The sequence below is a fragment of the Arvicanthis niloticus genome, chromosome 1 (assembly GCF_011762505.2).
Source record: "Arvicanthis niloticus isolate mArvNil1 chromosome 1, mArvNil1.pat.X, whole genome shotgun sequence".
NCBI classification, from domain to species: domain Eukaryota; kingdom Metazoa; phylum Chordata; class Mammalia; order Rodentia; family Muridae; genus Arvicanthis; species Arvicanthis niloticus.
The window spans coordinates 51,902,205-51,929,239 of record NC_047658.1 but is presented as its reverse complement, the minus strand read 5'-3'; the positions used below and the strand labels follow the sequence as shown (position 1 = coordinate 51,929,239).

At 50.4% G+C, this 27,035-nt stretch overlaps 2 protein-coding genes across 9 annotated transcripts; both read left to right on the top strand.

Moving 5' to 3' along the window:
- The first annotated feature begins 122 nt into the window (after nt 1–122).
- On the top strand, nt 123–16,614 carry Unc45a (unc-45 myosin chaperone A). 4 transcript variants are annotated; one of them, XR_013111243.1, is made up of 22 exons: nt 123–1,033; nt 1,208–1,418; nt 1,831–2,290; nt 2,428–2,589; nt 2,802–2,838; nt 3,134–3,309; nt 5,053–5,145; nt 5,803–5,970; nt 7,361–7,529; nt 8,050–8,220; nt 9,033–9,204; nt 10,270–10,570; nt 11,738–11,832; nt 12,478–12,619; nt 12,965–13,105; nt 13,322–13,449; nt 13,623–13,689; nt 14,091–14,204; nt 14,417–14,532; nt 14,737–14,809; nt 15,474–15,591; nt 15,698–15,844. XR_013111243.1 is itself a non-coding variant. In XM_034507088.2 (22 exons), exons 3-22 carry the CDS (start codon nt 2,240–2,242, stop codon nt 16,262–16,264), a joined length of 2,835 nt encoding a protein of 944 aa, XP_034362979.1. In that variant the 5' UTR covers nt 520–1,033; nt 1,208–1,418; nt 1,831–2,239; the 3' UTR covers nt 16,265–16,614. The 4 variants fall into 4 exon arrangements, 3 of the variants coding, with proteins under 3 accessions (XP_034362979.1, XP_034362990.1, XP_034363009.1); XM_034507088.2 differs by lacking the exon at nt 14,737–14,809 and adding an exon at nt 16,007–16,614 and having other exon boundaries at nt 520–1,033; nt 15,698–15,853; XM_034507099.2 differs by lacking the exon at nt 14,737–14,809 and adding an exon at nt 16,007–16,614 and having other exon boundaries at nt 524–1,033; nt 1,831–2,245; nt 15,698–15,853.
- A 425-nt stretch (nt 16,615–17,039) lies between these two features.
- Nucleotides 17,040–27,008, top strand: Rccd1 (RCC1 domain containing 1). Of its 5 annotated transcripts, XM_076936573.1 has the most exons (11): nt 17,040–17,528; nt 17,901–18,025; nt 18,608–18,705; nt 21,198–21,267; nt 21,364–21,707; nt 21,853–22,249; nt 22,342–22,463; nt 24,680–24,775; nt 25,002–25,166; nt 26,264–26,293; nt 26,686–27,008. In XM_076936573.1, the coding sequence occupies exons 5-11, from the start codon at nt 21,539–21,541 to the stop codon at nt 26,835–26,837; spliced, it is 1,131 nt and encodes a 376-aa protein (XP_076792688.1). In that variant the 5' UTR covers nt 17,040–17,528; nt 17,901–18,025; nt 18,608–18,705; nt 21,198–21,267; nt 21,364–21,538; the 3' UTR covers nt 26,838–27,008. The 5 variants fall into 5 exon arrangements, with proteins under 5 accessions (XP_076792688.1, XP_034363198.1, XP_034363214.1 ...); XM_034507307.2 differs by lacking the exon at nt 18,608–18,705; XM_034507323.2 differs by lacking the exons at nt 17,901–18,025; nt 18,608–18,705.
- The last annotated feature ends 27 nt before the right edge of the window (nt 27,009–27,035 follow it).

The following is a 27,035-nucleotide window of genomic DNA, read 5'->3' as shown; positions in this document are numbered from 1 at the left end:
GGCATCTGAACCTAGAATCTTGGCCCTAGAGATGCTAGGATTTGACCTTCTGGAGAATTGGATCTTGCTTAATAAGCTGTTTCTACAGAAACCGTTTGCATTATTCTCTTGAACCATAAGGGAGCCTGCTTCAGTCCCCAGACCTCTGCTGTGGGCCCCTGAGGTAATGAGTCCCTGCTGTTTCAGGAGCATAATGTTGCCTAGCTTGGCCAACCACTGGAATCACTTTTCACTCTTTACTGACCATCCTGCTTTGGATCTTCTGGAGAAATCCCGTCTTAGTGTTAGCAGCTCTGAAGTATGAGGGATAAGCAAGACCTTGGAATCATCCCAAAGGGTTCTGAGAAATGGAGGTAGCCAGATGCTAAGTGTGTTTCAACCAGGCAGGTAGCTTTTATGTCTGGGCTGGCAGCTAGGGAGATAAGGCTCAGGGGGAAGCTTAATGACAAGACTCCGACAGGCTTGGTGGTTGCCATGTAGCAGCAGTGACGGAGGGATGCCCCACAGGCTGAACAGAGGTCTCTGGGGCCTAAAATGGAATAGTCCGTATTCCTGGGGTGTCCATCTCAGCCTAGAAGCTGAGGAATGGGTAAATAGAGACACATTTGGCCTTACATGTTCCTTTCTTTCTTTCTTTCTTTCTTTCTTTCTTTCTTTCTTTCTTCTTTTGACAATGGCTCAACTTCTTTCTCACCTGGCATTCCTTTCCTCCCTTCTGCTTAGGCAATCATAGGCAGTTTGGAGCCAAAGACCTCACATTTCCCAGCAGATGGTAGGACCCAACCCCTCTCGTCTCCCTACAAGCTTGTGATAGAGGCGTTTCCACCCCTGCCAATCTTGGGATTTTAATTTCAGGTTCCTTACTGGGTGTAGCCAGGGTTTAGAACCCATACTGGATTCCTAGGACTAAGACTGAGGTGGAGGTAACTTCTCATGGGCAGCCAGGGAAGGAGTCCAGGGCTTCTGCTGACAGGCCTGTGTGTGGGACTGCTTTTCATTTGGATGAACCTTGCCCAGCCAACAGACCTCTCAGGTATAATAATTTCCCTATCCTCTGAGGGTGATTTGGGGTACTGGAAGAGCTGATGGTGAGGGGTGGAGGGAGCCTCCTCTCCTGTTAGGAACTTGGACCCCATTTTGCACTTTGAACGGGGTGAAGGAGATGTGGGTAACCTCCCTTCTCTATAGATGCCTTGCTTCTCTCCAGCACTGGCTCACCACCCCCATTTGTGCCAGACTACACGGGATGCTGAAGGCCACCACTACCCTGGATTTTTCTGTCCTCGCCTCTCTGATACTCCTGAGGAAGCCTACTGTTGCCACCTGCAAGCTGCTGGGGGTTCCTGCTGTACCCTGGATGAATTTGAGGCCCTGTACCAAGTAAACTTGTCTTCTCTTCAGCCCTCACCCATCCTCAGGTAAGAACTCTAGTCCCAGATTCACAGAATACTGACAGGGTGCTCCGGTGTCTTGGGCTCTGTCCTTGAATTTTGCGGTGGGAAACTTGTAGCTTCCAGACTAGTGGAGAGGAAGTCACTAAATCATAATTACAAACAATACTGTAAATGAAGAACAAGTAACGGAAGCTGCTTTATGTCTTAAGGAGTTTGGATGGTGTTAATAAAGAGCATCTTGTAGTCCATGGACACATTGTAGGAGGGCTTTAATTCTGAATCTAGCCGCGTTTGTCTTCAAGGTACTTGCAAGCTCCCAAATTTGTATGCAAAATATGCGCATGCACTCTGTATTTATCCCGTGTTTTCTCTGGGCTCTGTAAACCCTGACTTGTAGCAACCAGTATACAACCTTGACTCTCTACTCTCTCCCCAGGGGCCCAGGCCCGCTTCTAGCACTGGGCATCTACAGTCTACTGCTGATGGCACTGATGACTGCAGATTTCGTGCACTTCTGCCGTGGTCGGGGACGGAGGGAAAGACAAAACTCCTGCGGCCACCGCCTTTCCTTTCGAACCTCTGCCGCGCGCCCCCTACAGGTCCCAGTGGGAACAGACTATGCGCTGGTGAAGCATCCTTGAGCCTGTGCCTGAGCCTGCGCCTGCGCAACGCGGCCGAGTGCCCGGTCCTTGCACAGACGCAACCTCTTCTTGGCCTCGCCTTCTTTGGCGTAACCCTGACGCATTGCTGGGGCGGGACAGTCACCGGCATCTTGCCGAGCCCAGGGCCACCACCTTTGCTCCAGAGACTGCGCCTACAATCGGCTCTTGGAGCTCAGCTTCAGGATGACTGTGAGTGGCCCGGGGACCCCCGTGCCCCGACCTTCCGACCCCGGGGTGCGTACTGATTCTCTTGTGGCATCTCCCCTTCGCACCTGGTCGCCGTCACCTTATTCTAGCCCTTCATGGGACTCGGCCCGGACCCGGCTCCTCTCCCAGCCGGGCTGCTCTGCCCACCGCCCTTCTCTCCACAGGCCAGCAAAGCCGAGCAGCTGCGGAAAGAGGGCAACGAGCTGTTCAAATGCGGGGATTACGAGGGCGCCCTGTCCGCCTACACCCAGGCCCTGAGTCTCGGCGCGACGCCCCAGGACCAGGCCATTCTGCACCGAAACCGGGCTGCTTGCCACCTCAAGCTGGTGAGGGGGTCGGGTTGCTCTAACCTGGTTCTACCTGGGCCTGGGATTGCCCATAGCCGCTGCTGTTTGCGCACCAGCTGGGCACCCATGATTACCAGAGGTCTTTAGGCATAGGAGTCGGAGGGTGGGGTGGGGGTCAGGTGGCTCAGCAAAACAAGAGTGCCATCGCCACTCGATTAGTTCCTCTCAGGCTCCTGATCTTTCTCTTACAGGAAGATTACAGCAAAGCAGAATCAGAGGCATCTAAAGGTAGGGGGTGTGGGCCCTCGTATGGAGCAATGGGTCTTCTGTGGTGGGCAAGGACTCTGGGGCCACTGAGCCATCCCTTTCTCCTCCTTCGGGCCCAGACACTCCGTCTTTCTACTCGCTTTCCCACTTCTTCGGCCTTTCCTTTTCTGCAGCTGCCCTCACCTTTTCTGAGGCTGAAGCACCAAGCTCCACATTCGTACCCCTATCTTCCTTTGGCCCTCGAGATCTATCCCTACTGCTCTTGCCTGGAGACGGTGTCCCCATGGGTGCTGATAGAGCTCCTGTTTGTGCTCAGCCATTGAAAAGGACGGTGGGGATGTCAAAGCACTTTATCGCCGAAGCCAAGCCCTAGAGAAGCTGGGCCGCCTGGACCAGGCTGTCCTTGACCTGAAGAGATGTGTGAGCCTAGAACCCAAGAACAAAGTTTTCCAGGAGTCCCTGAGGAACATTGGGGGCCAGATTCAGGAGAAGGTATGTGAAGGACCAAGAGAAGTTGGGGATTGCCTGGGTCTGGGTCAAGGAGAGGAGCTACTGGTAACAAACACACATTAAGGTTGCGCAGCCTGATGGAGGAAATCCAATTTAAAGCATGGTTCTCTGGTGTATGTTGTATAAGTTTGTACTTGGCAAAGAAAGGCCGGTATATAGTTGGCGTGGCTGTGGGGTGTGGACTCTTACAGCACCTGGGGAAGGTCTGAATTGATTTGGCTGTTAGGCTGCAGTGCTTTAGCATATCAAAGTTGTAATGAGCATCTGCTGATCTAGTCAGCTCCTGTTGACCTTAGACTCACTAAATGCACAAAGCTGGCCTTGAACCCCTGATTCTCTTGCTTCCAAAAACATTTTTATTTTTACTTTTTTTTTTTTTTTTTTTAGATAGGGTCTCATGTAACCTAGGCTAGTCCTGGGCTTGCCGTGTAGCTGTGGATGGCCTTGACTTCCTGTCCGTACCTCTCAAGTGCTGGAATTTCAGGCGTCTGACTCTTATTTCAGTCTTGTTTATAGTAAGAGAGACTTGGAACTTGCCTATATGCCCATCGAGGAGAGAAAAGACTAAACAGACTAGGTCAGTGCTGTTTCTGAGAAATGGATCCTGTATGACCAGACAGAGGGCTCTGCTGATTAGTAGATGAAAAGCAAACTATGCAGTAATACATATGTTAATGTATTAAATATATTAATTAATTAAATATGCAGTAATACATATCTGTTACTGACGTAATGACCCAAACAGTATATTATATCTGGGAACATTTGGGTGAATCCATGTAAGTCCAAAGAAAATTATTATTAAAGCTTTATATTAAAAGCCAGGTGGTGGTGGCAGAGGCAAGCAGACCTCTGGTTCCAGGACAGCCAGAGCTACATAGTGAGACCCTGTCTCAAAAAAAAAAAAAAAAAAAGAAAAAGAAAAACAAAAGCCTGTTTAAAATGTACAAGTCAGGGGTAGTGGTGCACGCCTTTAATCCCAGAGGCAGAGAAAGGTAGATTTCTGTGACTTTTGAGTCCAGCATGATCTACAAAGTGAGTTCTAGGACAGCCAGGACTGTTTCACAGAGAAACGCTGTCTTGAAAAAAACAACAAAAAACCAGCGTTCACTAAAAGCCAAGACTGGTACCGTATACCTTTAATCACAGCACTCAGGAGCTGAAGCAGGTAGATCTTTGTGAGTTCAAGACCAGCCTGGGTTACATTTAAAAAGAAAGAAAAAAGGGAATGTGTGTGTGTGTGTGTGTGTGTGTGTGGGTGCGCGCGCGCTGTGTTTATCAAAATGGTAACATTGGAAGAAAAGAATGGGGTTAAAGAGGTTATCCAAAAAATACCTTGCTTTAATACACATAACCTTCCTGGCGTCTCCTCGTGACTGTCAAGTGAAGCACCACAGTAGCTGTCTGTGCTGTTACGATGCTGTCGTAAAGCCGGCACTACTGGGAGCCCATTTCGTTGTGGCTAACAAAATGCCTCCCCATCTGAAGGCACTTCCTTCAGCATCAGCCCTCTTGCCCGAGCAGGACGTAGTTCAGAGAGGAAAAGAGCCCTGGGGAAGTTTAGGAGGAGATGCCTGGCAAGTCTCTTCCTGTCTGCCAGGATTGCTAGCTGTTGCCCTGAGCGCTGAGCCTCTCAGGGAGGAGAGCCAGGAAGAATTCATAGGAAATATGACATGTCTGACCAAGAAAGATGATTTATTCTGTGCTTTGTTGCTTATGTCACAGGTGCGATACATGTCCTCCACAGATGCCAAAGTAGAACAGATGTTTCAGATACTGTTGGACCCCAAAGAGAAAGGCACAGAGAAGAAGCAGAAGGTACGGGTCCTGGAGTGGGCCACTAGAGCTCCTGCACCTACGCCTGTGCTCACTAGCATGGGCCTCTGATGTCCTGCTGGCCTGCTCTGTTTTAGGCTGAGCCTCCGGGCATGCTTCCTGCATGGAAATCTTCAGTCCTTAGTGTGAAGGAAGGAACTGGAACTGGTGTTCACAGGGCACCTGGATCTGGCACATAGTGTGACTAAGATGCTGTCTTTTCTTTTTTACTTTTTTTTTTTTTTTTAGATTTATTTATTTATTTCATGTATGCGAGTACACTGTCCTGTCGCTGTCTTCAGACACACCAGAAGAGGGCATCAGATCCCATTACAGATGGTTGTGAGCCACTGTGTGGTTGCTGGGAATTGAACTCAGGATCTCTGGACGAGCAGTCAGTACTCTTAACTGCTGATCCATCTCTCCATACCGCTGTCTTTGCTCTTGAAGTAGGGCCTCCACTCTGGCCATCACCTAGGAGAGCAGGCTCTCCTGTCTACTTGAAGAGAGGGAAGCTGGAGTTTCAAGAGGTTGAGTTTATGGCTGGCACCTCTCAGATGCTCAGGAGAAGCAGTGAGGTCCGTAGCTCAGGGCCTCTCTGCTCGCCCTGCCCTTGGATATATGTCGTGTCAACATTAGAATGTACTTCCTCTGGCATAGGCTTCTCAGAACCTTGTGGTACTGGCCAGAGAGGATGCTGGAGCTGAGAAGATCTTCCGGAGCAATGGGGTTCAGCTCTTGCAATGCCTGCTGGACACAGGAGAGACTGACCTCATGCTGGCAGCCCTACGCACACTGGTCGGAATTTGCTCTGAGCACCAGTCTCGGGTATGCGGTGTGGAGCGGTCTAGTTATTGCTTCGGTCTGTATGTCTGTCTGTTTGTCTCCTGGGTGATGGCCAGAGTGGAGTCCCTACCTGTCTGCTCTTCCATTCCTCATTTTGTTCTAAAAACACCTTAAAGCATAGACAGGACTATTTGTGACATAGACACAACCAGAGGGGAAAAATAAAAAGGACAGAAAAGACCCACACACATTAGGACGGAGTAGGACCAGAAAGGACAAACTTAGCCCTGTCACACCTGAGCGTCACCTTTCCTGAGGCCCGTCCAGGTCCACACCTGGCCGCTGCCCCACTCGAGGCTGCTCAGAAAGGGGTGCTAAATGTGTTCTTAAGGTTCGACTCCTTTTCCTCTTAGTTATAGTGACCCGATTAGCAGCATGGACTGTTGTCCTGGCATGGACAGTATGGCAAAGATAGCCCTCCAAGGCCAGGAAAGTCCATGGCTCCAGCTTGTGTCTGTACTGGCTGGACCCAGGAGATAGGAACTTGACCTCCGGTTGATCAGGATGCTTTTATGTGTATAAATGTGCTTATTTAGAGTCAGGGTCTTCATCCGTAGTCTAGGCTGCCTTGAACTCATGGTCCCTCTGGGATTGCAGCATGTGCTGCCATGCTGGGCTTTTTGCTTGCTTTTAGCGGAAGCTCCAGTTCCAAGAAGGGTAGATTGTGATGTAGTCAGTGAAGTCCCTTGAGGCCAAGCCTGGGCCATTCTTAAAATAGTCCAACCATGTATGCCCCTTAGCATCCTGTAGCTCCCACACAGGTCTGTGTGAGCTGGGATGAGCCCATCAGGCCTCCTGGGTTCTCTGGCTTACAAGAAAGATGACTAGGCCTTGCAGATCTGCCCATGCGTGCTCACACTCTCAGGTGCATGCAGACCTTAGTGTTGGGGTTGTAGGACCTGGCATCGATTAGGAAACTCTGTCAAGGTGTGCCTCCTTCTGGAGGAGACCTGAGACCGAATAGCCACTCTTGGGGCTTGTCTTCTCTCGAGCTGCAGGGAGCCGAAGTGGATGAGGATTCTGCAATTTCTCCTCTTCCTCCTGCTCCTCCTTTTCCTCCTCCTGTCTTTTCCTCCTTATTTTCAAACACTGTCTTGATATGTGGCCTTGGCTGTCATAGAATTGATTGCTATCCAATCTCTGTCTGGGATTGCAGGTGAGGCTACCACTACCAAATAAGATGCTTTCTTTAGACCTGCCCAGCTAGGAAGCACAGCATGACCCCAGGTTATAACCATTACTACTTTCCTTGGAGCTGGCCCTTCCACCCAGGTGTTTGCTCACTTTCTGACCACACTCACTAACTTAGTTAGGAATCAGCATGGCTGCCCTTTACCAACCAGAGCCTCTGTCCGACTCTTTCCCTCCTTAGACAGTGGCGACCCTGAGTGTCCTGGGAACTCGGAGAGTCGTCTCCATCCTGGGTGTAGAAAACCAGGCCGTGTCACTGGCAGCCTGCCACTTGCTGCAGGTTATGTTTGATGCCCTCAAGGAAGGCATCAAGAAAGGCTTCCGAGGCAAAGAAGGTGCCATTATCGTGGGTGAGTGGAAGCAGGTCTGGTCCCATGGGTGGTTGGTGTTGTGGAGGGGGATGAGGCTGAAGCCGCCCAGCCAGTCTTTCAGGGTGAGATATGCAGTTCCAAGCTGTTCAGGAATGTGGCTTAGTGGTGACATCGTACCCTAAATTCTTTTGTTTTGTTTTGCTGAGACAAAGTCTCACTGTAGAATAGGCTGGTTTAGAACTTGCCAGGTAGCACTTGGACTCTCAGTGCTCTGGCCTCAGCCTCCCAAGTGCTGACATCATAGGTTCGAGTCCCATGCCCAGCTTTTCCTTTGTAATGTAATAGCCTGGATGCTTGAGGAGCAGGGAGGCTCAGCTCAGACGCCAGGAGGGAAGCCTTCTTTGCCTAAATCTCTCTGACTGTTGGGGAGTTCAGCAGTCACACAGGACTGTGTCACTGTAGAGCCCACTAATGTACCTTTCTCCGCTATTTTGTCTTTGTGTGGAGAACTGAACCCATTATGCCACAGACATTGATCACTAATGTGTATTGTTGCCAGATCCTGCCCGGGAGCTGAAGGTTCTCATCAGTAACCTCTTGGAGTTACTAACTGAGGTGGGGGTCTCTGGCCAAGGCCGTGACAATGCCCTGACCCTCCTCATTAAAATGGTACCCCGGAAATCGCCGAAGGACCCCAACAATAGCCTCACACTCTGGGTTATTGATCAAGGTAGGTGGCTCAGTTTAGAAAAACTTGCATGAGTGTCTGAGGCCTGCTTTTCTGTAGGACTGACAAGAAAAGTAATCACACATAGTGATGATTTGTCCTGAGCTGCCCTTCTGTGGCCTATGTGACCCCTGTGAGACCCTCCAGTTGTGTGTATATGTGTGTCATACATGTAAGTGTACAAATGTGTGTACATTGGACAGTCCTGAAGAAGGTCAGGATAAAGACAGTGTCATTTTTCTTTATGTGAAATTGTATGGTGTGCACCTGCGCGCACACGCGTGCACACGTGTGTGTGTGTGTGTGTGTATGTGTGTGTGTGTGTGTGTGTGTGTGTGTGTGTGTGTGTTCAAATGCCATGACACTGGTGAAAGTCAGGAGAACAAGCCGAGGTTGATTTCCTCCTTCTATCATGTGGGTCCTGGGGATTGAACTCAGGTCAGTCAGAGTTGGTAGCAATCACCTTTACCTGCTGATCCATCTCATTGGCCTGTTGAAGTTTTTCTTAGTATTTATGTATTATTACTACACTTGGAGAAAAAGACAACTAAGTCATAATATAGCAATTTACACTTCTCATTTTCCAAAAAGACAAGTAAGACAGGACTTGTGAAGGCCCTGTCCAGCTGCCCTCTGCAGTGGTCCTTTGAGCCTGCTTTTGTTTCCTCCATGGACTCACACTGTCATGCCTCTGTTTGAACTCTGGCCTTCCTGGCTGAGAGAGGTGGCCTTGCTTTTCTCTGCATCTCCTGGGCTGTCTCTACCTTTAGGGTTTGGCACCAATGCTCTACTGTCTACATGGGTTATCTTTCCAGGTCTGAAAAAGATTCTGGAGGTGGGGGGCTCCCTGCCGGATGCTGCCGGGGAGCTCACGGTGACAGCAAACAGCCGCATGAGTGCCTCCATCCTCCTCAGCAAGCTGTTTGATGATCTGAAGTGTGATGCCGAGCGGGAAAACTTCCACCGACTCTGTGAGAGCTACATCAGGTGAGGGAGTGCGTGTCTCTCCCATTGCTGGGGCTGCCAGCAAGAAAGCTGATGGGCTTTCAGCATGGAGGGTAACCCCAAGGGAGGACTAGGAAGCTGAAGCTCCCCAGCACCCCCACCCCAGGGCTTAGTTACTTTTCTATTGCTGTGAAGAGACACCATGACCAGGGCAGCTTATAAAAGAGTCCGTTAGTAGCTTATAGTTTCAGAGGATGAGTAGAATTTCTAACCATCATTGCAGAGAGCTTGGCAGACAGCAGGTAGGCATGGTGCTGGAGCAATAACCGAGACCTTACACTGCCAAGGGGCGGTGGGGAAACAGAGGCAGACAGACAGACAGACAGACAGAGCCTACTACTTTGGGAGGAGTGGGCTTTACAACCTCAAAGTTCATCCCCAGTGCCATACCTCATCCAACAAGGCCACACCTCCTAATCCTTCCCAAAGAGTTCCACCAACTACAGACCAAAGATTCAAATACATGAGTTTATGGGAGCCATTCATTCAAACAACCATACCTTATCATTTTAAGATGGGAATCTTGCTATGTAGCCCAGGCTGGCCTAGAACTCCTGAGCTCCAGAGTAGCCAGGACATGTAGTTATATGCCAGTGTGCCCAGCTCAAAACCTACTTCTTGTTCCAAAGTGACTACACCAGGAAAACTGCAGCAGATGTATCACGCATGACAAGTGAGCCAAACACTTACTGGATTTCTTTTATAACCCAAGAACTAAACGTGACAGTCTAGCCTTGAGGAGTTGACAGCTGAGGGGAAGAGACTGACAATAGCTTACAGTGGCATGATCTTAAGCAGTACAGGAATGGAGTGGGCAGGATTATGTGTGTGAGAATATGCTACGTTTGATGGAGTCTCACTGGATAGGCCCAAGTGGAAGGCAGTGATGAACTTGGTGATTGCTCTTGTAGTGGGATGGTCAGGCTTCCCTTGAAGCTATAGTTTCTGCCCATCTAGCACCAAGTGCCCACCTACTGTAGGGGAGGCAAGGAGGAGAGGCCCCTTGTGTGTTCTTTGACGTGACTGTTATAACTCTGTGCTCCTCAGGAGCTGGTTTGAGGGCCAAGGGCTGGCCGGGAAGCTGCGAGCCATCCAGACAGTGTCCTGCCTTCTGCAGGGCCCATGCGACGCTGGCAACCGGGCCTTAGAGCTAAGTGGTGTCATGGAGAGCGTGATCGCTCTGTGTGCCTCAGAGCAGGAGGAAGAACAGTTGGTGGCAGTGGAGGCACTGATCCATGCAGCCGGCAAAGCCAAGCGGGCCTCCTTCATCACAGCCAATGGCGTCTCGCTGCTCAAGGACCTGTACAAGGGCAGCGAGAGGGACAGCATCCGCATCAGAGCGCTAGTGGTGAGACGGGAGGCCTGCCTGGGTAGTCAGACCAGGGGACTGATTAGCTGTGTCTCCTGGGGCGGCCTCAGCACCGTAGGTGAAGGTACACACAGGACCTCACTGGGGCTCCAGGTGTGGGCCTGGCTCCTGCCACCGGAGGGCTTATGTTCAAGGGGGAGATGATCCCAGTACAAAGGATGTCTAGGAATGTAGGGTTCCTCACACTGAAGCAGAAACTATGTTCGGGGCCTTTGTAGGCATCCATGAGCCAGCTGTAGCCATCACCAGAAGGGTCTGGTTCTCCTCCCTGGGCGTCGTAGCTTGCTCTCTATTGCTGTGACAAACACCACAAACAAAAACAACTTGCAGAGGAAGGCTTCATTTCATGTTACTGCTTTCTTTGAAAGGAGGAGGCAGGGCAGGGACCTGGGGCAGGAACTGAAGCAGAGACCATGGAGGAACACTGGCTTACTGGCTTGTTCTTCACGGCTTGCTCAGTTTGTTTTCCTGTACACTTCAGGACCACCTTCCAGAGATGGCTCCATCACCAGTGGCCTAGGCCTTACTCCAGGCTCTCTGATGGAGGCCATTCCCAGCTGTGTTCCCTTGTTCCCCAGTGACCAGCTTGTGTAGAGTTAACAGAGAGACCAGCTAGCACAGGCAATTAGTCCTGGGTTTCTGTCTTGTGACGATTTAGGCTATGGCTCAAGTACTTGTATAGGGCCTTTTTGTTTTCTTTTGAGCCAAGGCTGGTTTATATAGCCCAGGCTGGCCCCAAACTCATTATAGACCCGAGGCTGGCCTAAAACTTTTGATCATTCTGCCTTTACCTTCCAAGGACTGTAATTATAGGTTTGAGCCCCTTTGTCTGGCACTGAGTGCTTTTTTTTAATGACATGAAAGGGACAGTAGAAGTCACAGTGTAGAGCCGAAGTGAGTGTAGAAAGGCCATGGACTCAGGATACTAGGTGTCAGTTTCTACCAGTCACTGTGTCCTGTGCCCACCTCGGGAGGTGACTGCCGCCATACACTCCATGTGTCACCTGTGGAGAGGTTGTTGATTAATTTATGTTTGTGGTCTTCCCAGAGTAATGACAGAGGGCCTTGGAGGGATCCCAAGCCTGGTAAGAGAGGCAGTAGTCTCCATCCCAGGCACCAACAAGAGGTCTTGTCCTCTTCCTCCAGGGACTCTGTAAGCTCGGATCAGCTGGAGGGACTGACTTTAGCATGAAGCAGTTTGCTGAAGGCTCTACTCTCAAACTGGCCAAGCAGTGCCGAAAGTGAGTCGTGTTTCTCATTTCTGGGACAGGCCTTAAGGGAGGGGGTGGGACTGATGCTCAGCAGGTGCAGGGGTGAAAAGCTGGGTGTGGTTACCCATGTTCCTGTCACACCTTTGCTGTGGTGGACAGAGACAGAAGGGTCATGGGGGCTTGCCAACTGCTAGCCTAGCTTCAGCTGGCAGCGAGAGACTCTCCTCCAAGGGAATAAGACAGAGCAGGACACTGACGATCATCCCCTGGCCTCTGTGTGTGTGCACATGTACACACACACACACACACACACACACACACACACACACGATTTTTTAAAAGGAGTGTGGGTGGAAGGTGGAGCTCCTTTGTTTCCTGCTGTCTGTCCCAGGCAGGAGCTGCTTTCCCTTAGACAAATCTCCCTAGATCCTCTGCGGCTCTTTGTCCAGGTTACTCCTTTCTCCCACTATTATTTACTGTTTGTCATATTTAATTTAGGTTGGTTTTTTTTTTTTTTTTTTTTGAGATAGGGTCTCACTAAACCCAAACTGGCCTAGAGCTTGTGACCCTCCTGTCTCTGCCATCTGAGTGCTGAGATCACAGGCCTGTACCTGTACCATGGTTGGCTCCTGCTTCATACCTCTGATTGCTGTCCATGATCATACATGTCCCTAGGTGGCTATGCAATGACCAGATTGATGCGAGTACTCGGCGCTGGGCAGTGGAGGGCCTGGCTTACCTCACCTTTGATGCGGATGTGAAGGAAGAGTTTGTGGAGGACGAAGCTGCTCTGAAGGCCCTGTTCCAGCTCAGCAGGGTAGCTCTGCGGGTTCCTGTTCTCAGCCTAGGGGCAGGATCTAGGATGAGAGCTTACCAGGCTTTAGTGGGTCTCACCAATGTCCCTGTGATCCTGGGGAGGCAGAGCCAGCTGATTTGTGTGGCCTTGGTGCCTGTGGTGTCTGGAGGCACAGTTGCCCTGGAGGAGGAGCCAGGATTGTGAGCTCTGAGTCTGCGGTTGGAGCAGGTTCCCAGTCTTCCCCTAGGTTCCAGGTGGGGCTGTGGAGGGTGAGATGGAGGCCTGGCTCAGCTGCTCTGAGCTGGGCTGCTCTGCTGGGACTGCCCTGCTGGGACTGCCCTGCTGAATGCCCCTCTCTCCTGGCAGTCTGAAGAAAGGTCGGTGCTCTTTGCTGTAGGCTCGGCACTGGTCAATTGCACCAACAGCTACGACTATGAGGAGCCTGACCCCAAGATGGTGGAGCTGGCCAAGTATGCCAAGCAGCACGTTCCTGAACAGCACCCTAAGGTATGGGTATACTAGGAGGGCCTGCGCTGGGGGTGGGGGCCTCCCTGTTTTAGGCAGCAGTTGAGCTGGGCAATTAATTCTCAGCATAAAGCTTTCCTTTAAGATGGCTATTTCTTGGCTACTTGTTTTCACGTTCTTCAATGTCTTCTGTGAGAAAAGTGCACATTTTCCTACCCAGCCAGCTAGGGCTTCCTCTCGGACTGCCTTCTCTCACAGGACAAACCAAGCTTCGTGCGGGCTCGTGTGAAGAAGCTGCTGGCGGCAGGTGTGGTGTCAGCCATGACATGTATGGTGAAGACAGAGAGCCCCGTGCTGACGAACTCCTGTAGGGAGCTACTCTCCAGGTAAGCCGGCCTGCCTCTGCTAACTCCTGCCTCAGCCTGCAGCATGCCTGTAGGGGTGGGTGCCGTGCTAGGTGGGGCTTAGAGCGCTCAGCTGCCTTTGCTTAGCTTAAGAATGAAAAGCCTGCCTGCTGGAGCCTTGGGCCCCAGCCACCCACCACACCTTCTCCCTGCAGGGTCTTCTTGGCTTTGGTGGAAGAAGTGGAGGATCGAGGTACTGTGGTTGCCCAGGGAGGAGGCAAGGTAAGCTGGTTTCTGACTCCTTCCTGATCCTGAGCCATCCGCCTATAAAACATGAGTAAGCCTCTGTGGCCCCAGGGCTGCTGGCCTTGGAGGACACTAACAGTGATGAGTGGAATGTGATGCTTCTGTGGACAGGCTCCTCAGAGTCCCTTGGGCCCATAAAGATCCTAAGTTTGTCTCCTCTTCCCTCTGTGGCCCCAGGGCCCAGTGCAACCCATGTTTAGCACCTAATAGGTGGTTGAGGAAGGTTTAACTAGAGACCTCAGAGTGAGGGGAAGTCTGAGCAGGGAGTAATCTCAGGCCCAAGGAGTGAGTAAGAGAGAGGGTGCAGGATTCATGGCTTGGACCTTGTGCTCCCAAGGGCCAGACTGGGCACTGACAGGACTGGGACTGTTTGACAGGCTCTGCTCCCGCTGGCCCTGGAGGGCACTGATGTTGGGCAGACAAAGGCAGCCCAGGCTCTTGCCAAGCTTACCATCACCTCCAACCCAGAGATGACCTTCCCTGGTGAGCGGGTATGTGTCTCCTTACTCCAACATGACCCCTCCTGTTTCCTTGTTATGGCCTGATGGCACCTGGCCTGGGCTCCCTCTTGTGACCAGCAGGAAGTGGCAGTTTTGATGAGCCCTGGGATAGGTGACAGTCGACAGTCGTAGAGCCACTGTCTGGGGGCTCCCTGTTGGGACTCCCTACTGGGTGAGCACTAATAGGTGGGGTTCTGTCACAGATCTATGAAGTAGTCCGGCCACTTGTCTCTCTGCTGCACCTCAATTGCTCAGGACTGCAGAACTTTGAGGCCCTCATGGCCCTAACAAACCTGGCGGGGATCAGCGAGAGGCTCAGGTACGGTCCCATGGGAGCTTGGCATGGGGATTTGGGCGAGCCCCAATTACTCACTCTGTACTTTGGGAGACAGTGCCTGGTCATTCTTTGTGCCTCGAAATGACTCCTCTGCAGCATACAGATGAAGAGTCATGTCACGGGTGGGGGGCAGGGTGAAACTCTGTGGCCCTGACTTTGCCCTCTACTTCCGTCTCCTCTCCCCAGGCTGCTGACACTCAGTGGCTCACTGTATAACCCTAAGAAAGCCTTTAAGCCATTCTGCCTCAGTTTCTACTCTGTGAGTTTGTTAAGTATCTAACCCATGAAGTAGGGGCATGGAGAGGTCGCTGAGAAAATGCTTATAAAATTCTTTATCATCAGGCACAAGTGGGTGCGGTGGCTCATGCCACGGGGAGGAAGATTGGTTGTGAGTTCTAGGCCAGGCTTGGTTATAATCTGTCTCGAAAAGCCGCTCCCCGACCCCTCCCAAAGCTCTTAGTTCATAGTATCTGGCCCTGACAATAGTCACAGTGAAGGTGTATTAGCTGTTAGTGCTAATCGTGACCTTGAACACATGACTCACCACATAGCCCAGTGTCCCCTTTGGCTGAATAGTGCTGGTAGCCGCCACCCCTGCACTATACATGGAGTAAGGTGAGCATGGGGTTATGATGAGTATTGGGTGAAATAATTCAAGCAGCTTGGGCAGGTTCAGTGCTCAAATGATTGACGTTCACAGAGCCATCTTCATAGCCAGCCTGCTTTGCTAAGTTCCAGGATGCTTCACATCTCCATTGCTGTTTCTAGCCAGGCCAGAAGGCCAGAAGGCACAACCCGTACAAGAAGTCTTTGGGCACTGCTAGGGGGGCACCTCAGCTCAGGGCTCAGCTACCTGGGATAGGGTGGCACATGATAGATATGGAGACTCGAGTCATGCCTGCCCTTCCAACTTCGTCCTGCAGACAGAAGATCCTGAAGGAGAAGGCTGTGCCCATGATTGAGGGCTACATGTTTGAGGAGCATGAGATGATCCGCCGGGCAGCTACAGAGTGCATGTGTAACTTAGCCATGAGCAAAGAGGTGAGGGTTGGTCCAGCCGGTCGCCATGACAGAGATGCTAGCGGCCCTGCACTTTGAGTAGGCTCTGTGCTCCGGGTAGCACGGTCCTTTCTCCATCTGCTCACAGGTGCAGGATCTCTTTGAAGCCCAGGGCAATGACCGGTTGAAGCTGCTGGTGCTGTACAGCGGAGAGGATGATGAGCTGCTCCGGAGGGCTGCTGCTGGGGGCCTGGCCATGCTCACCTCCATGCGGCCCTCACTCTGCAGCCGCATCCCACAAGTGGTTAGTGCCTGTTCCTGGCAGGGGAGGATGAGGGAGCTAGCAGTCCCCTACTTAGTGATATTGCTGTTCTGTGGGGGAGCTCCCAGGGTGTAGATGTGTTTTCTACCTGAGTTGAGCCCGTTGCTGAGTTTACACACCCGCCCTCTCCTACAGACCACACACTGGCTGGAGATCTTGCAGGCCCTGCTTCTGAGCCCCAACCAGGAGCTGCAACACCGGGGCACTGTGGTGGTGCTGAACATGATGGAGTCCTCGAAGGAGATCGCCAGCACCCTGATGGAGAGTGAGGTCCTGGAGATCCTGTCAGTGTTGGCCAAGGGCGAGGAGAGCCCAGTCACCAGGGCTGCTGCAGCCTGTCTGGAGAAAGCAGTGGCATATAGACTCATCCAACCCAACCAGGATGGAGAGTGAAGATCGGCCCTGGGCCCACAGCTCGTGTGTCTGCCACCCATCACAGCTCTGAAGTCAGGATAGAAGCTGCTTGGCCAACAGGACTGGGATGCTGGACACTTGCCTCTCCTCCACAGCTGCACCTTGGTGTTCTCTATTCTGAGGGATCACACACCACACAGCCCTGCCTTGCCAGCACTCAGAAGGGCCCTGTCTACTGCAGAGAGCTGGGAATGGGGAATGTGCATCCCATTCAAGCCTGTGGATTATGGGCATGAGGAAGGAAGGGCACAGCAGCATCCTCACAAGCAGGGAGCATCACCAGAGCCTGCCAGCAGGCTGGTCCCTCTAATAAATCATGTGGAACTAGAGCATGTGTTTGTTGTGTAGACAGGGCTCCTGAGGGTGGGACTGAGGGTGGAATGCTCTGGAGCAGCAGGTCGGCATCAGCCAAGGGTGCTGCAGAGTGCTGTCTCTGTAAGAGAAGCAAGCCGGTTGGTCCACCAAAAATCTTTGTAGTTGAGGCAAGGTTCCCATATGGGGAGGTCAGGCTGGCCTCAAACTCAACATCCTTCCTCAGCCCTTAAGAGTAGTGGGAATGCCAGGCAGCAGTGGCGCACACCTTTAATCCCAGCACTAGGAAGGCAGAGACAGGCAGATTTCTGAGTTCGAGGCCAGCCTGGTCTACAGAGTGAGTTCCAGGACAGCCAGGGCTCTACAGAGAAACCCTGTCTCGAGCCCCCCCCCCCCCCCCCCCAAAAAAAAGAGTAGTGGGAATTACGAGTGCCATCATCACCCAGCCTGGGTTCTTTCCACGTCTTGGTGGAAGGATTAGCCTAAAGCTTAGGAAACTGGTCAAATTTCAGTGTCATTTTATGGTAGTTTCATATGCTGGTCCTTGGATACGTCTGTCATGATATTGTGAGTTTTCTATGTTTGGAATCTGGGGTTGGTGTGCGCTTCCCTCAGGGAAAATATATTTCTCTGTAGCTGTGTCTGGCTCAAATTCACTCATTGGCTCAGTACAAGTAAATGACAGAGCCTAGGCCAATCAGTGAAAGCACAGATACTACCGCTTCCTGTGTGTACATCAGTCCTGCGCTTGCTCAGTAGTGAACACCCTCCCTCCTTGTTCAAAGGGAATGGAGGATCCTAGGACTTGACCTTCGCCCGCCGTTCTCCTCGGATCTTCATGAGTATTCATTCAGTGGTTCCAACAGCGTCTACTGCTGTCGGCGCCCACCGGAGCGCCTACTGCCTGGAGTGGCCCGAATTGGCTTGGCAGGTAACGGGGCGCATGTGTACATGTCAGGTGGGCCCCAGTGGTGACGTCACCGCTAGTGCCTGCGATTGGCTCTGAAAAGCTGCCGCATCCAATGGCCGCTTTGCTTGGCGCGGGCCCTTTAAATGTGTTTTGCTCTGCCTGCAGTCTGTTCCTGAGCCTTGTTGGCCATTTCCAAGGTTTCCTGCTTAAAGGGCTTTCCTGATGGGTTGAGAGTACAGAGGCAAGGGGAAGGGCAAAGGTTCCCTTGGTTGGGGATCCAGGAGCTGTGGACTCAGGTCTGACTTAAGAGGCTTGAGCGTGTCTGTAAAATTCTGATCCAGTCGAATGAAGTGGCATTGCATTTGGAACCGTGCGACTGTCTCCCTATTTCAGCGTGAGCTCCCTGGGAGCCCATAGTCACTTCATTAAGTCAAAGGAAAGGCGCTACAAAGACTTCTTGAAAGAATAAACGACCGAGTAAGGTCCAGTGGAAATTGTCCAAATGCTTCTGAAAGCCGGTAAGAACCAATGGTCAGTTTCGTCGTTAAATGCTACTGCATTTATTAAGCTAAGACTGTTGCCACTTGAAATTTGATTTGTATGTGTTGCAAACAGTTTTGCTAAGTAGATACAAGCAGTGCTGTTCCCACCCGCTTTGGGGGTGCAGTAGGATTCAGGTGCCCAGGCCCACGCGCCTAGGTCCCAGGCGTTTATTCTGCCTGTTGGGACGAGACTTATAAATCCATAGGACTTGCTCACCTTCACACCTGCTGTGTGATTGGGAATCTATCATAAAATGGAGCCAATTTGAATGGAGACTTGGGGTTAAAGTTCTCGAGGCTAGGAAGCTGGAGCTGTGGGCCTCAGATCCTACTGTTGCAGCTGACCTCCCACTTAAATACCTCACAGTTCTGTTGTGGTAATAGAAATAAGTTCTGGGTTGCAAAGAAAGAGACCACTGTTAAGGCCTAGATGGGAGGTTAAGACTTAGGTAACTGTTACCTGGCTAGCCTGCCATTATAAGGAAACTTTCTTTTTTTTTGTTTTTGTTTTTTTTGTTTTGTTTTGTTTTGTTTTGTTTTTTTGTTTTTTCGAAACAGGGTTTCTCTGTGTAGCCCTGGCTGTCCTGGAACTCACTCTGTAGACCAGCCTGGCCTCAGAAATCCATCTGCTTCTGCCTCAAGTCCTGGGATTAAAGGTGTGCGCCATCACTGCCCGGCTATAAGGAAACTTTCTAATGCCAAGATGATTATATATTGTTATGTTCTGTGCCTTTGGAAACCAATCACAGTAGAAGTCAGTAGAACTGCTCTGTATAGTTACCCTTAGACCAGAAACAACCATCCAACAGTACTTCCTGTACCGTTGTATAAGCTTCTATGGTATAAGCTGCTCCTGGATGGACCCCAAGGTAAGAGAGACACCTGCATCAATATATGAAACTATTTGGAATAAGACTTCCATTTTGAGTAGGGGTCAAGTAAAGTTTAGATTCCCAAGACCTCCCTGGGAACTAACATCCTGCTTGGCAGGATGAGAGATATGTACATAGGTAACTGACATCCTCGTTGGCAAGTTAAAACATGGATATTGAACAACGCCCCTGCCGCAGTTGAATAACCCAACCAATAGGAGCAGGATTAGTGAACAACAAAGACCTGCTCCTAAGGAAATCTCCTGTCCCTAAATCCTGTTTGGTAGAATAATTTGGCACTGATGTTTGTGGATTTTAGGCTTAAAACCCTGTAGAATCTTAACTTGGGGTCACAGTTTATTTCCCGAATGTGGACTGTGGCCCTGGTCGATCAGTCCTGGGGTGTATGCTCAATAAACTATCCTTGTCTGACTAAGATTGGGGTTTGTGTGGTTTGAGAGGCGATTCCTGGACCCAGACAGCCACTTAAGCTGGGAAGAGCAGAACACAGAGGTAAGAAACACTTGGTTTTCCTCCGACCCTGGTGAACTCTTTCCCACTTTGGCTGGGGTTCTGATGAACAGTGTTATTCATTTGGCTGTCCTGTAACTTGCTATGTAGACCAGGCTGGCCACAAACTCACAGAGACCCACCTGCTTCTGCCTCCCAAGTGCTGGGTCAAAAGTGTGCACCACCACACCTTGCCCTAAATTGGGTAGTCTTGCAAGACAGCCCACAGGAAATTAAGGAGGAAAGAGAAAGGGGTCACTGGTTATAGGACTTTGAGAAAACAGAGGATTTACTGGTTTGTGTCTCTGTGTGTAACATTTTAAAAATAGTCTTACAAGGTACAGGGAGATAAAGATCTAAATCCCAGGCAAGGTACGGAAGTACTGACTGGCACATGCCTTTGATCTCAGCACTCAGAAGGCAGACATGGGGAGGTCTCTGAGAGTTTGAAGCCAGTTTGTTCTACATAGTGAGTTCCAGGACAGCAGGGGATTGCATAGAGAGACCCTGTCTCAAAATAAAAGGGGGTGGGGAAGCTCAGTGGTAAGAGCACTGCTGTTCTTGTGGAAGGCCTGGGTTCGATTCTAGCGCCCACATGATGGCTCACAACTCTAGTACCAGGGGATGTGATGCCCTCTTCCACCGTTTAATAACACCAGACACAAACATGGTACACAGACAAATGTGCAAGAAAAACATTTTATTTTATTATTTTATTTTATGTGTGTGCTGTTTCGCCTGCATATATGTCTGTGTAAGGACGTAGGAAGCACTGGAACTGGAGTTACAGACAGTTGTGAGCCACGGTGTGGTTGCTGGGAATTAAACCTGGTCCTCTGGAAGAGCAGGCAGTGCTCTTAACTGCTGAGTAGTCTCTCCAGCCCAAAATAATAAATCTTTTTAACCACTTAAAAAAAAAAAGATTTATTTATTTGTTTTATGTGTGTGAGTACACTGTAGCTATCTTTAGACACACCAAAAGAGGGCATCAGATCCCACTACAGATGGTTGTGAGTCACCATGTGGTTGTGTAGAGTGAAAAATTATAAAGGCCATTTTATGAAATATGTGTAGATTTTTCGCCTTACAGAACTCAGAACTGAAAATAAGATTTCAGGCCTTCACATTCCAGGTGAAGGACACTTGCTGGATTACATTCCTCAAGCCTCGCCCAAGGCAGGAAGACACATTCCTGACCACAGATAAAAGATGCTGCCACCTAGGTGGGGCTATAGCAGGAAGAAGCAAAAATAGTTAATCTGAAATAGTTGGTAAATGGCAGGATAGGACACAATGGCATGGTAAAAACCACATTTTTGAGAAGAATGAGTGTGCCAAAATTTGTAAAACAACCAATCATGTGTAACCGCGCGAAAATGTCTTCCTTCCCCCACCCCATGCTATAAAAGACCCTTTAACCCACCACTCGGGGCCAAAACCTTGCTCTTGGAGCTAAAGAGCTTGTAGTTTTGACCGCTGGCTTACTTCCCTAATAAAGCCTCTGCTGATTGCATCCAGGTATGGTTTCTTGTGATCTTTGGGTGGTCATGATCTAAGACTTGAGGAAGGGTCTCCCGAGTATGGGGGTCTTCAGTTGCTAGGAATCGAACTCAGGACCTCTGGAAGAGCTGACAGTGCTCTTAACCTCTGAACCATCTCTCCAGCCCTCTGAGATAATAAATCTTTAAAAAACTTTTTTTCTTGCCCTGAATACAAAGTTTATGGTGTTTGACAGAAAAAAACCACATACTTACTATTTCTTACAGTGGGACGCTGGATTTGAGCCAAAAGTGGAAGAAGCAGTCAGCTGCAGACAGTTCAATAGTCACGAACCTGGTAGGACCTTTGACCAAAGCTCCTCTCAGCAGCCAGTAGTGGGATGGGCTCCCTTTGCCCCAGTGATTAGGATGGTACACTGTCTTTATTTTCTAGATACTGCAGCTGCAACCCCTTGGAAGGCCAGATTCGCCAGTGTTCCTGGGATGTCCAGTTTGCAAGAATCTCCTTGGGTTGCAGCCTTAATCTTGCATCCCTTAGTCCATACCCCAGCCAAGTACCCTCCCACCTCCCCTTTCCCCCCCACCCTCCGAGAGGGTTCAACCTGAACATGGCCGAGAAACGGAATGGAGCCTGGTTCGGCTTTGGTTTCTGTGGCTTTGGGCAAGCGCTGGGCTCTGGGAACGGCCATCATTCAGTGCACAGTCCTGTACCACTGCATGCCAGTGATGATATTTGCCAAGTGAGCGCAAGCTGGAGCTACACCGCCCTGGTGACCCGTGAGTACCCTCAAAGCCCCAACTCTGGGCTATATACCTGCCCAATCCTTAACGTGCCCGTCCAAAAATACCCTACACCCTTAATCTAGCTACCTCGAGCTTCCCAGGTCCATGGCATGTGTCCCACCCCACTCTACCCACACAGGTGGAGGCCGGGTGGAACTGTCAGGTTCTGTGAGCGGTGCAGCAGATGGCTGCAGGGACGCGTGGGCTTCAGAGGGACTCCTGGTGGTGCTGCGTCACAAGGGCGGGTCCGACACGGAACTGCAGGCCTGGGAACCAGGTTCTGAGCTACAGGGGGAGCCTCTCTGGGTCCAGAACTTGGTTTCTGGGGCAGAAGCCCAAAGGAAAGATGAACCCGGCAGTGAGTCTAGGACGGGGACCCTGCCGTTGCTGCCCTGCGCCCGTGCCTATGTGACCCCACAGCCACCCTTCTGCCAGCCTCTGGCCCCAGAGCTGCGGGTACGCCAGCTGGAGCTGGGTGCTGAGCATGTGCTGCTGCTGTGCGAAGCTGGCCAGGTGTTCTCCTGGGGCGGAGGCAGGTGAGGACCAGCTGGGTATGATGGGGTGAAGCAAGCGCCAGGAAGCGCTCTCTTGAATATACCTGTAGCTGATTAGGGACGCCTTTGATCAGGCATGGACAGCTGGGCCACGGGACGCTGGAGGCAGAACTGGAGCCAAGGCTGTTGGAGGCACTGCAAGGCCTGCGGATGGCTGAGGTGGCCGCAGGTGGCTGGCACTCTGTGTGTGTGAGTGGTGAGTGACCTGGGGTGTCTCTAAACAAGCTGGAGATCTTGGCCACGCCTTCCGCTTGCTCTGTGTTTTTGTGGGTGGTCTAGCCCTGGCTGCATTCCAAGCTCAACCCAGTCCAGTCATCCCTGATTCTTCAGTGTTTCCAGATTTAGACTGTTGACTCCACTACCCTCTTACACCTCCGCTGCTGCAGTTACTGTCTTTCTGTTAGTCAGCGCTTTACCGCTCCCATCCATCTAAAACACTCCAGAAGGGAAGGACACTTGTGCAAGGGAAATGGTAAGAGACAGCTCAGCCAGAAAGAATGAAGAAGGCTGCCTATGCCCAGGTACCTGTGGTGGATGGCAGAGAGGTGTGCTGCCGTGTTCATTTGTAGCGTGTGGCTTAGGGCGTGTGCGTATGGGTCCATCTTGCTGGTTGGGCTTTCTAGGCACTGCTAATCTAGGCTATCGGAGCAGAAAGAGAGGGTATAGATAAAGGTGGAGTGTCGGTGCAGGCCAGAAGTAGTCACTGGGTCCCCTGGTACTGGAGTTACAAGCAGCTATGAACTGCTATGTGGTTGCTGGGAATTGAACCCTGGTCCTCTGGAAGAGCAGTCAGTGCTATTAACTACTGAGCCATCTCTCCAGCGCTAGAAGCTACTGACCTTTCTTATTGGGTCTCTTAATACCCCATGTTCTCATATAATGTGGCAGCAAGGTTCAACCTGAGCAGGGAGGCAGAGGACAGAGGGCTGGAAACAACAGCCTAAAAGCAAGTTTTACACCTAAAGTTCAGGAGTTTGAGATGTTGTGCTTGCAAAAGAGGTTGAAGCATAGAGCAAGGCTTCCTAGTTTCCAGTCTTCACTCTGGCCCTGCAGCCTTTGTCCTGGTACTAAATCCGTCTCATTTGACTTGAGAGTGAGGATTCTGTCATAGAAATACTGCTAGGGCTTCATGATGACATTTGGAAAGTACAAAATTGAGTGTTTTGTAAAGTTTCTATTAGTGAATGTTGTATTCAGACACAGTCTCGTTGAGACCAGCTTGGCCTCAAACTGACTGACCTTGAACTCTGCCTCCCAGGTAGTGTTGTTAGTGACTCCTCCCAGGTAGTGTTGTTAGTGACTCTTTGACATTAGGTGTCCTTAGTAGTTTGTTACCAACTTGACATAGCTCGTGTCATCTGGAAAAAGAAACCTCAATTGAGATTGGCCATCAGATTTTGATTAATGATTGATGTGGGAGGTCCTAGTCCACCGGGGGCTGTGCCACCCCTGAGCAGGTGGTCCTGGGTGCTGTGAGCAGGGGAAGCCAGCCATAAGCATCATTCCCTCCATGGCCTCTGATTCAGTTCCTGCCTCCAGGTTCCAACCTTCCTGAGTTGCTTTTGGTAATAGTTTTTTGTTGTTGTTGTTTTTGGGTTTTTTTGTTTTGTTTTGTTTTGTTTTTTTTAATATCACAGCCATGGACAGTAACTAGAACACTAGGGCTCCAGCCCTCTAATGTGGGGCAGTGCTATGAGAAGGAAAGTAAGAGCCGGAGCCTTCAGCAGGACCCGTGGGAGCTGGGATTGAAAAAGGGCACAGGCTTCTGCCTCCATGGCTTTGAATGGAGGTGGTAGATGATCTAGGGATATTGGAATTGGGGAAATAGGTGAGCTTTGAAATGAGAGAGTCAAAACAGGCTGGCCATAGTGGTGTATGACTTTTAATGTTAACCCTTCAGAGGCAGAGGCAGGTGGATGTCTGCGTTTAAGGCCAGCCTGGTCTACACAGTGAATTCCAGAACAGTTAGAGCTACAAAGTAAGACTCAGGAGAAGAATGAAAGTGAAGGCAGGCTAGCATGGAAGTTAAAGGCTCACTAAACTTGGTGCTCACGCGTAGTTTTAGCTTCTGGCAAGGCTGAGACAAAAGAACTTCAGCCTTGAGTTAGCCAAAGAAAAGCTGGGCATGGTAGTTGATGCCTGTAGCCCCAGAATTCAGGAAGATTGGAGATTTTGAGGCCTGCTGGAGAGGCACATAGTGAGGCTGTTTGGAAAAGAAAACAAGGGAAGGGGAGAAGGGGTGTGTATGGGTGGGAATCTAAGACCAGGAGGCTGCTGGGACTGGGATGGGCATCTTTGCTTGGAGGGGTGCTTAGAGCAACCTTTGCTCGTCCCTAGAAATTGGTAGTGGGGCTGTTTGGGGAGGTGGGGTGGGTGAAAGGGTTCCACGGTGTGCTTCTTGGTCTCTTGCAGAAACGGGGGATATTTATATCTGGGGCTGGAATGAGTCAGGGCAGCTGGCCCTTCCCACAAGGAGCGGGACAGAGAAGAAAACAGTGAGAGAGGAAGGTGAGGTCACCCTCTAGCATGTCCTTCCTGGGTCGTTTACTGTGTGCTGGACACGGAGGATCATTCTGGTATTTTGGCACCGCACAACCTCTAGGACTGAGTAAGGCTTGGGCACCAGCTCTGGAGCTAGAAAACGGTCTTTTATAGAGTCACCGCCAGAAGACAGTATGTGGACGTTCACATGCCCCTGAATATTAAACACACTATAACCACTCTAAAACCACAGAATTGAATGAAGATGGTCTCAAAGAAGAGGAAGCAGCTATGGCTGATGTTGGAGCTCCTGCCCACTTCATAGCCATCCAGCCCTTCCCAGCTCTACTGGATCTTCCCCTGGGCTCAGATGCAGTCAAGGCCAGCTGTGGATCCCGACACACAGCTGTGGTGACTCGTGAGTGGGACTGGTCAGGGTGGAGCAGGACTTAGCTGGGGACTGCAGTTTGCCCTGCCTGCCCATTTTTAATTTTAGGAAGAGTCTATATCCAGGACTGTCTGAAACTCCTGGGCTCAAGTAGTTGTCAGGCTTTGGAGCAGCTGCTGCGTGCTGGGGATTGAATCCAGGGCCTCTCATGTGCTAAGCAAGCACACTACTACTAAGCTACATTTTTCACAGGCATTACCATGTTATAGCATCTTTTGATACATATTTTATGATCTGCCTCACTCATTGAAAAGTTTCCTGCTGGGAAAGGTGGCACACACTTCTCAATGTTAACCCTTGGAATGAGGCAGGAGACTGGGACTCTGAAGCCAGCTTTGGGCTATATAGTTTTCTTCAAACTCTGAAAGAAAAGAAAAAAACAACACTGGTCTTGGCCCCTTTGGGGGTTTCATATCAGATATTTTTATTATGATCCTTCACAGTAGCAAAATTATAAAGTAGCAACAAAATAATTTTATGGTTGAAGGTCACCACATGAGGAACTTTGTACTGAGGTGTCTCAGCATTAGGAAAGTAGAGAACCACTGCAATAAAACAGAAAAACCGCCGGGCGGTGGTGGCGCACGCCTTTAATCCCAGCACTTGGGAGGCAGAGGCAGGAGGATTTCTGTGTTCGAGGCCAGCCTGGTCTACAGAGTGAGTTCCAGGACAGCCAAGGCTACACAGAGAAACCCTGTCTCGAAAAACCAAAAAAAAAAAAAACAAAAAACAAAAAACAAAAAACAAAAAAAAACAGAAAAACCAGCTCCGCAGCCTCAGGCCCAATAGGTTCTCCTTCTAAAAGGTTGTTAATCAGTTGTGGCCAGGAGACCTGTTCTACCTAGGGTGTGACTCCATGTACTGAGGTCAGTCGGTATTTAGGACGTTTTTGATCCCTGGCACTACCACCCTTTATCAGCCCAAATGTGATAGCAATTGCACTAAGAGTATGTGCAAAGTATATTTCATAATTTCAGCATGTTGTTTGTGACTTGGGCCAGGCCACCTGGTATCTTGCTGGGAGTAGAACAGTAGTTGGCAGCTACTTACTGTCTCTTTGGTTGCAGGAACAGGAGACCTCTATACCTGGGGCTGGGGTGAGTAAAAAAAAGTTTTGTGATCATTAAATCAAGAGGAAGAACCAGATAGAACAGGTCATGACCAAGTTACACAAATTAGATGGGGCAGGGGTTTCAGCCTGAGCAATGGGAGGACTGAAAAACCGTTCTCTCTCCATTGGGTGGGTGAACAGATACATTTAGAAGGCACAAGGGCAGACATCAGAGAAATAGGGTGACAAGGGTGAAGCTCTGTTCCATCTGACGACTAGAGGAGCTACTGTTGGACCCCAAGGTTGGCTTGGAAGCTTTCAGCCTTTGGTTTTCTGAATCCACAGAAGACACAACAGGTCGTGTATAGCTCTCAGGGCAGGTGTGGGATAGGGGAAAGCAGCAAGGCCTACCAGAGGAAGGGGTTCCTTTCATTTTAGGTAAATATGGCCAGCTTGGCCACAAGGATAGCACCAGCTTGGATCGACCCTGCCGTGTGGAATACTTTGCAGAAAGACAACTTGAAGTAAGGGCTGTCACGTGTGGACCCTGGAATACCTATGTCTATGCAATGGAAAGAGAGAGAAGCTGAAACATAGCTCAGGTGGATCCCCAGGCTGCTTATGTGCCTGGGTGAGGATGGACTCTTGCTTCACCATGCTGTCCCTAGGTACATCAACAGATTAGCTATACCTAGCCCAGAATCTGTTAATAGCTGCAAAATGAGAAAATATTCCCAAATAAAAAGAGTAAATCCAAACTATTCTGAGAATAGATTCTTAAAATTTCT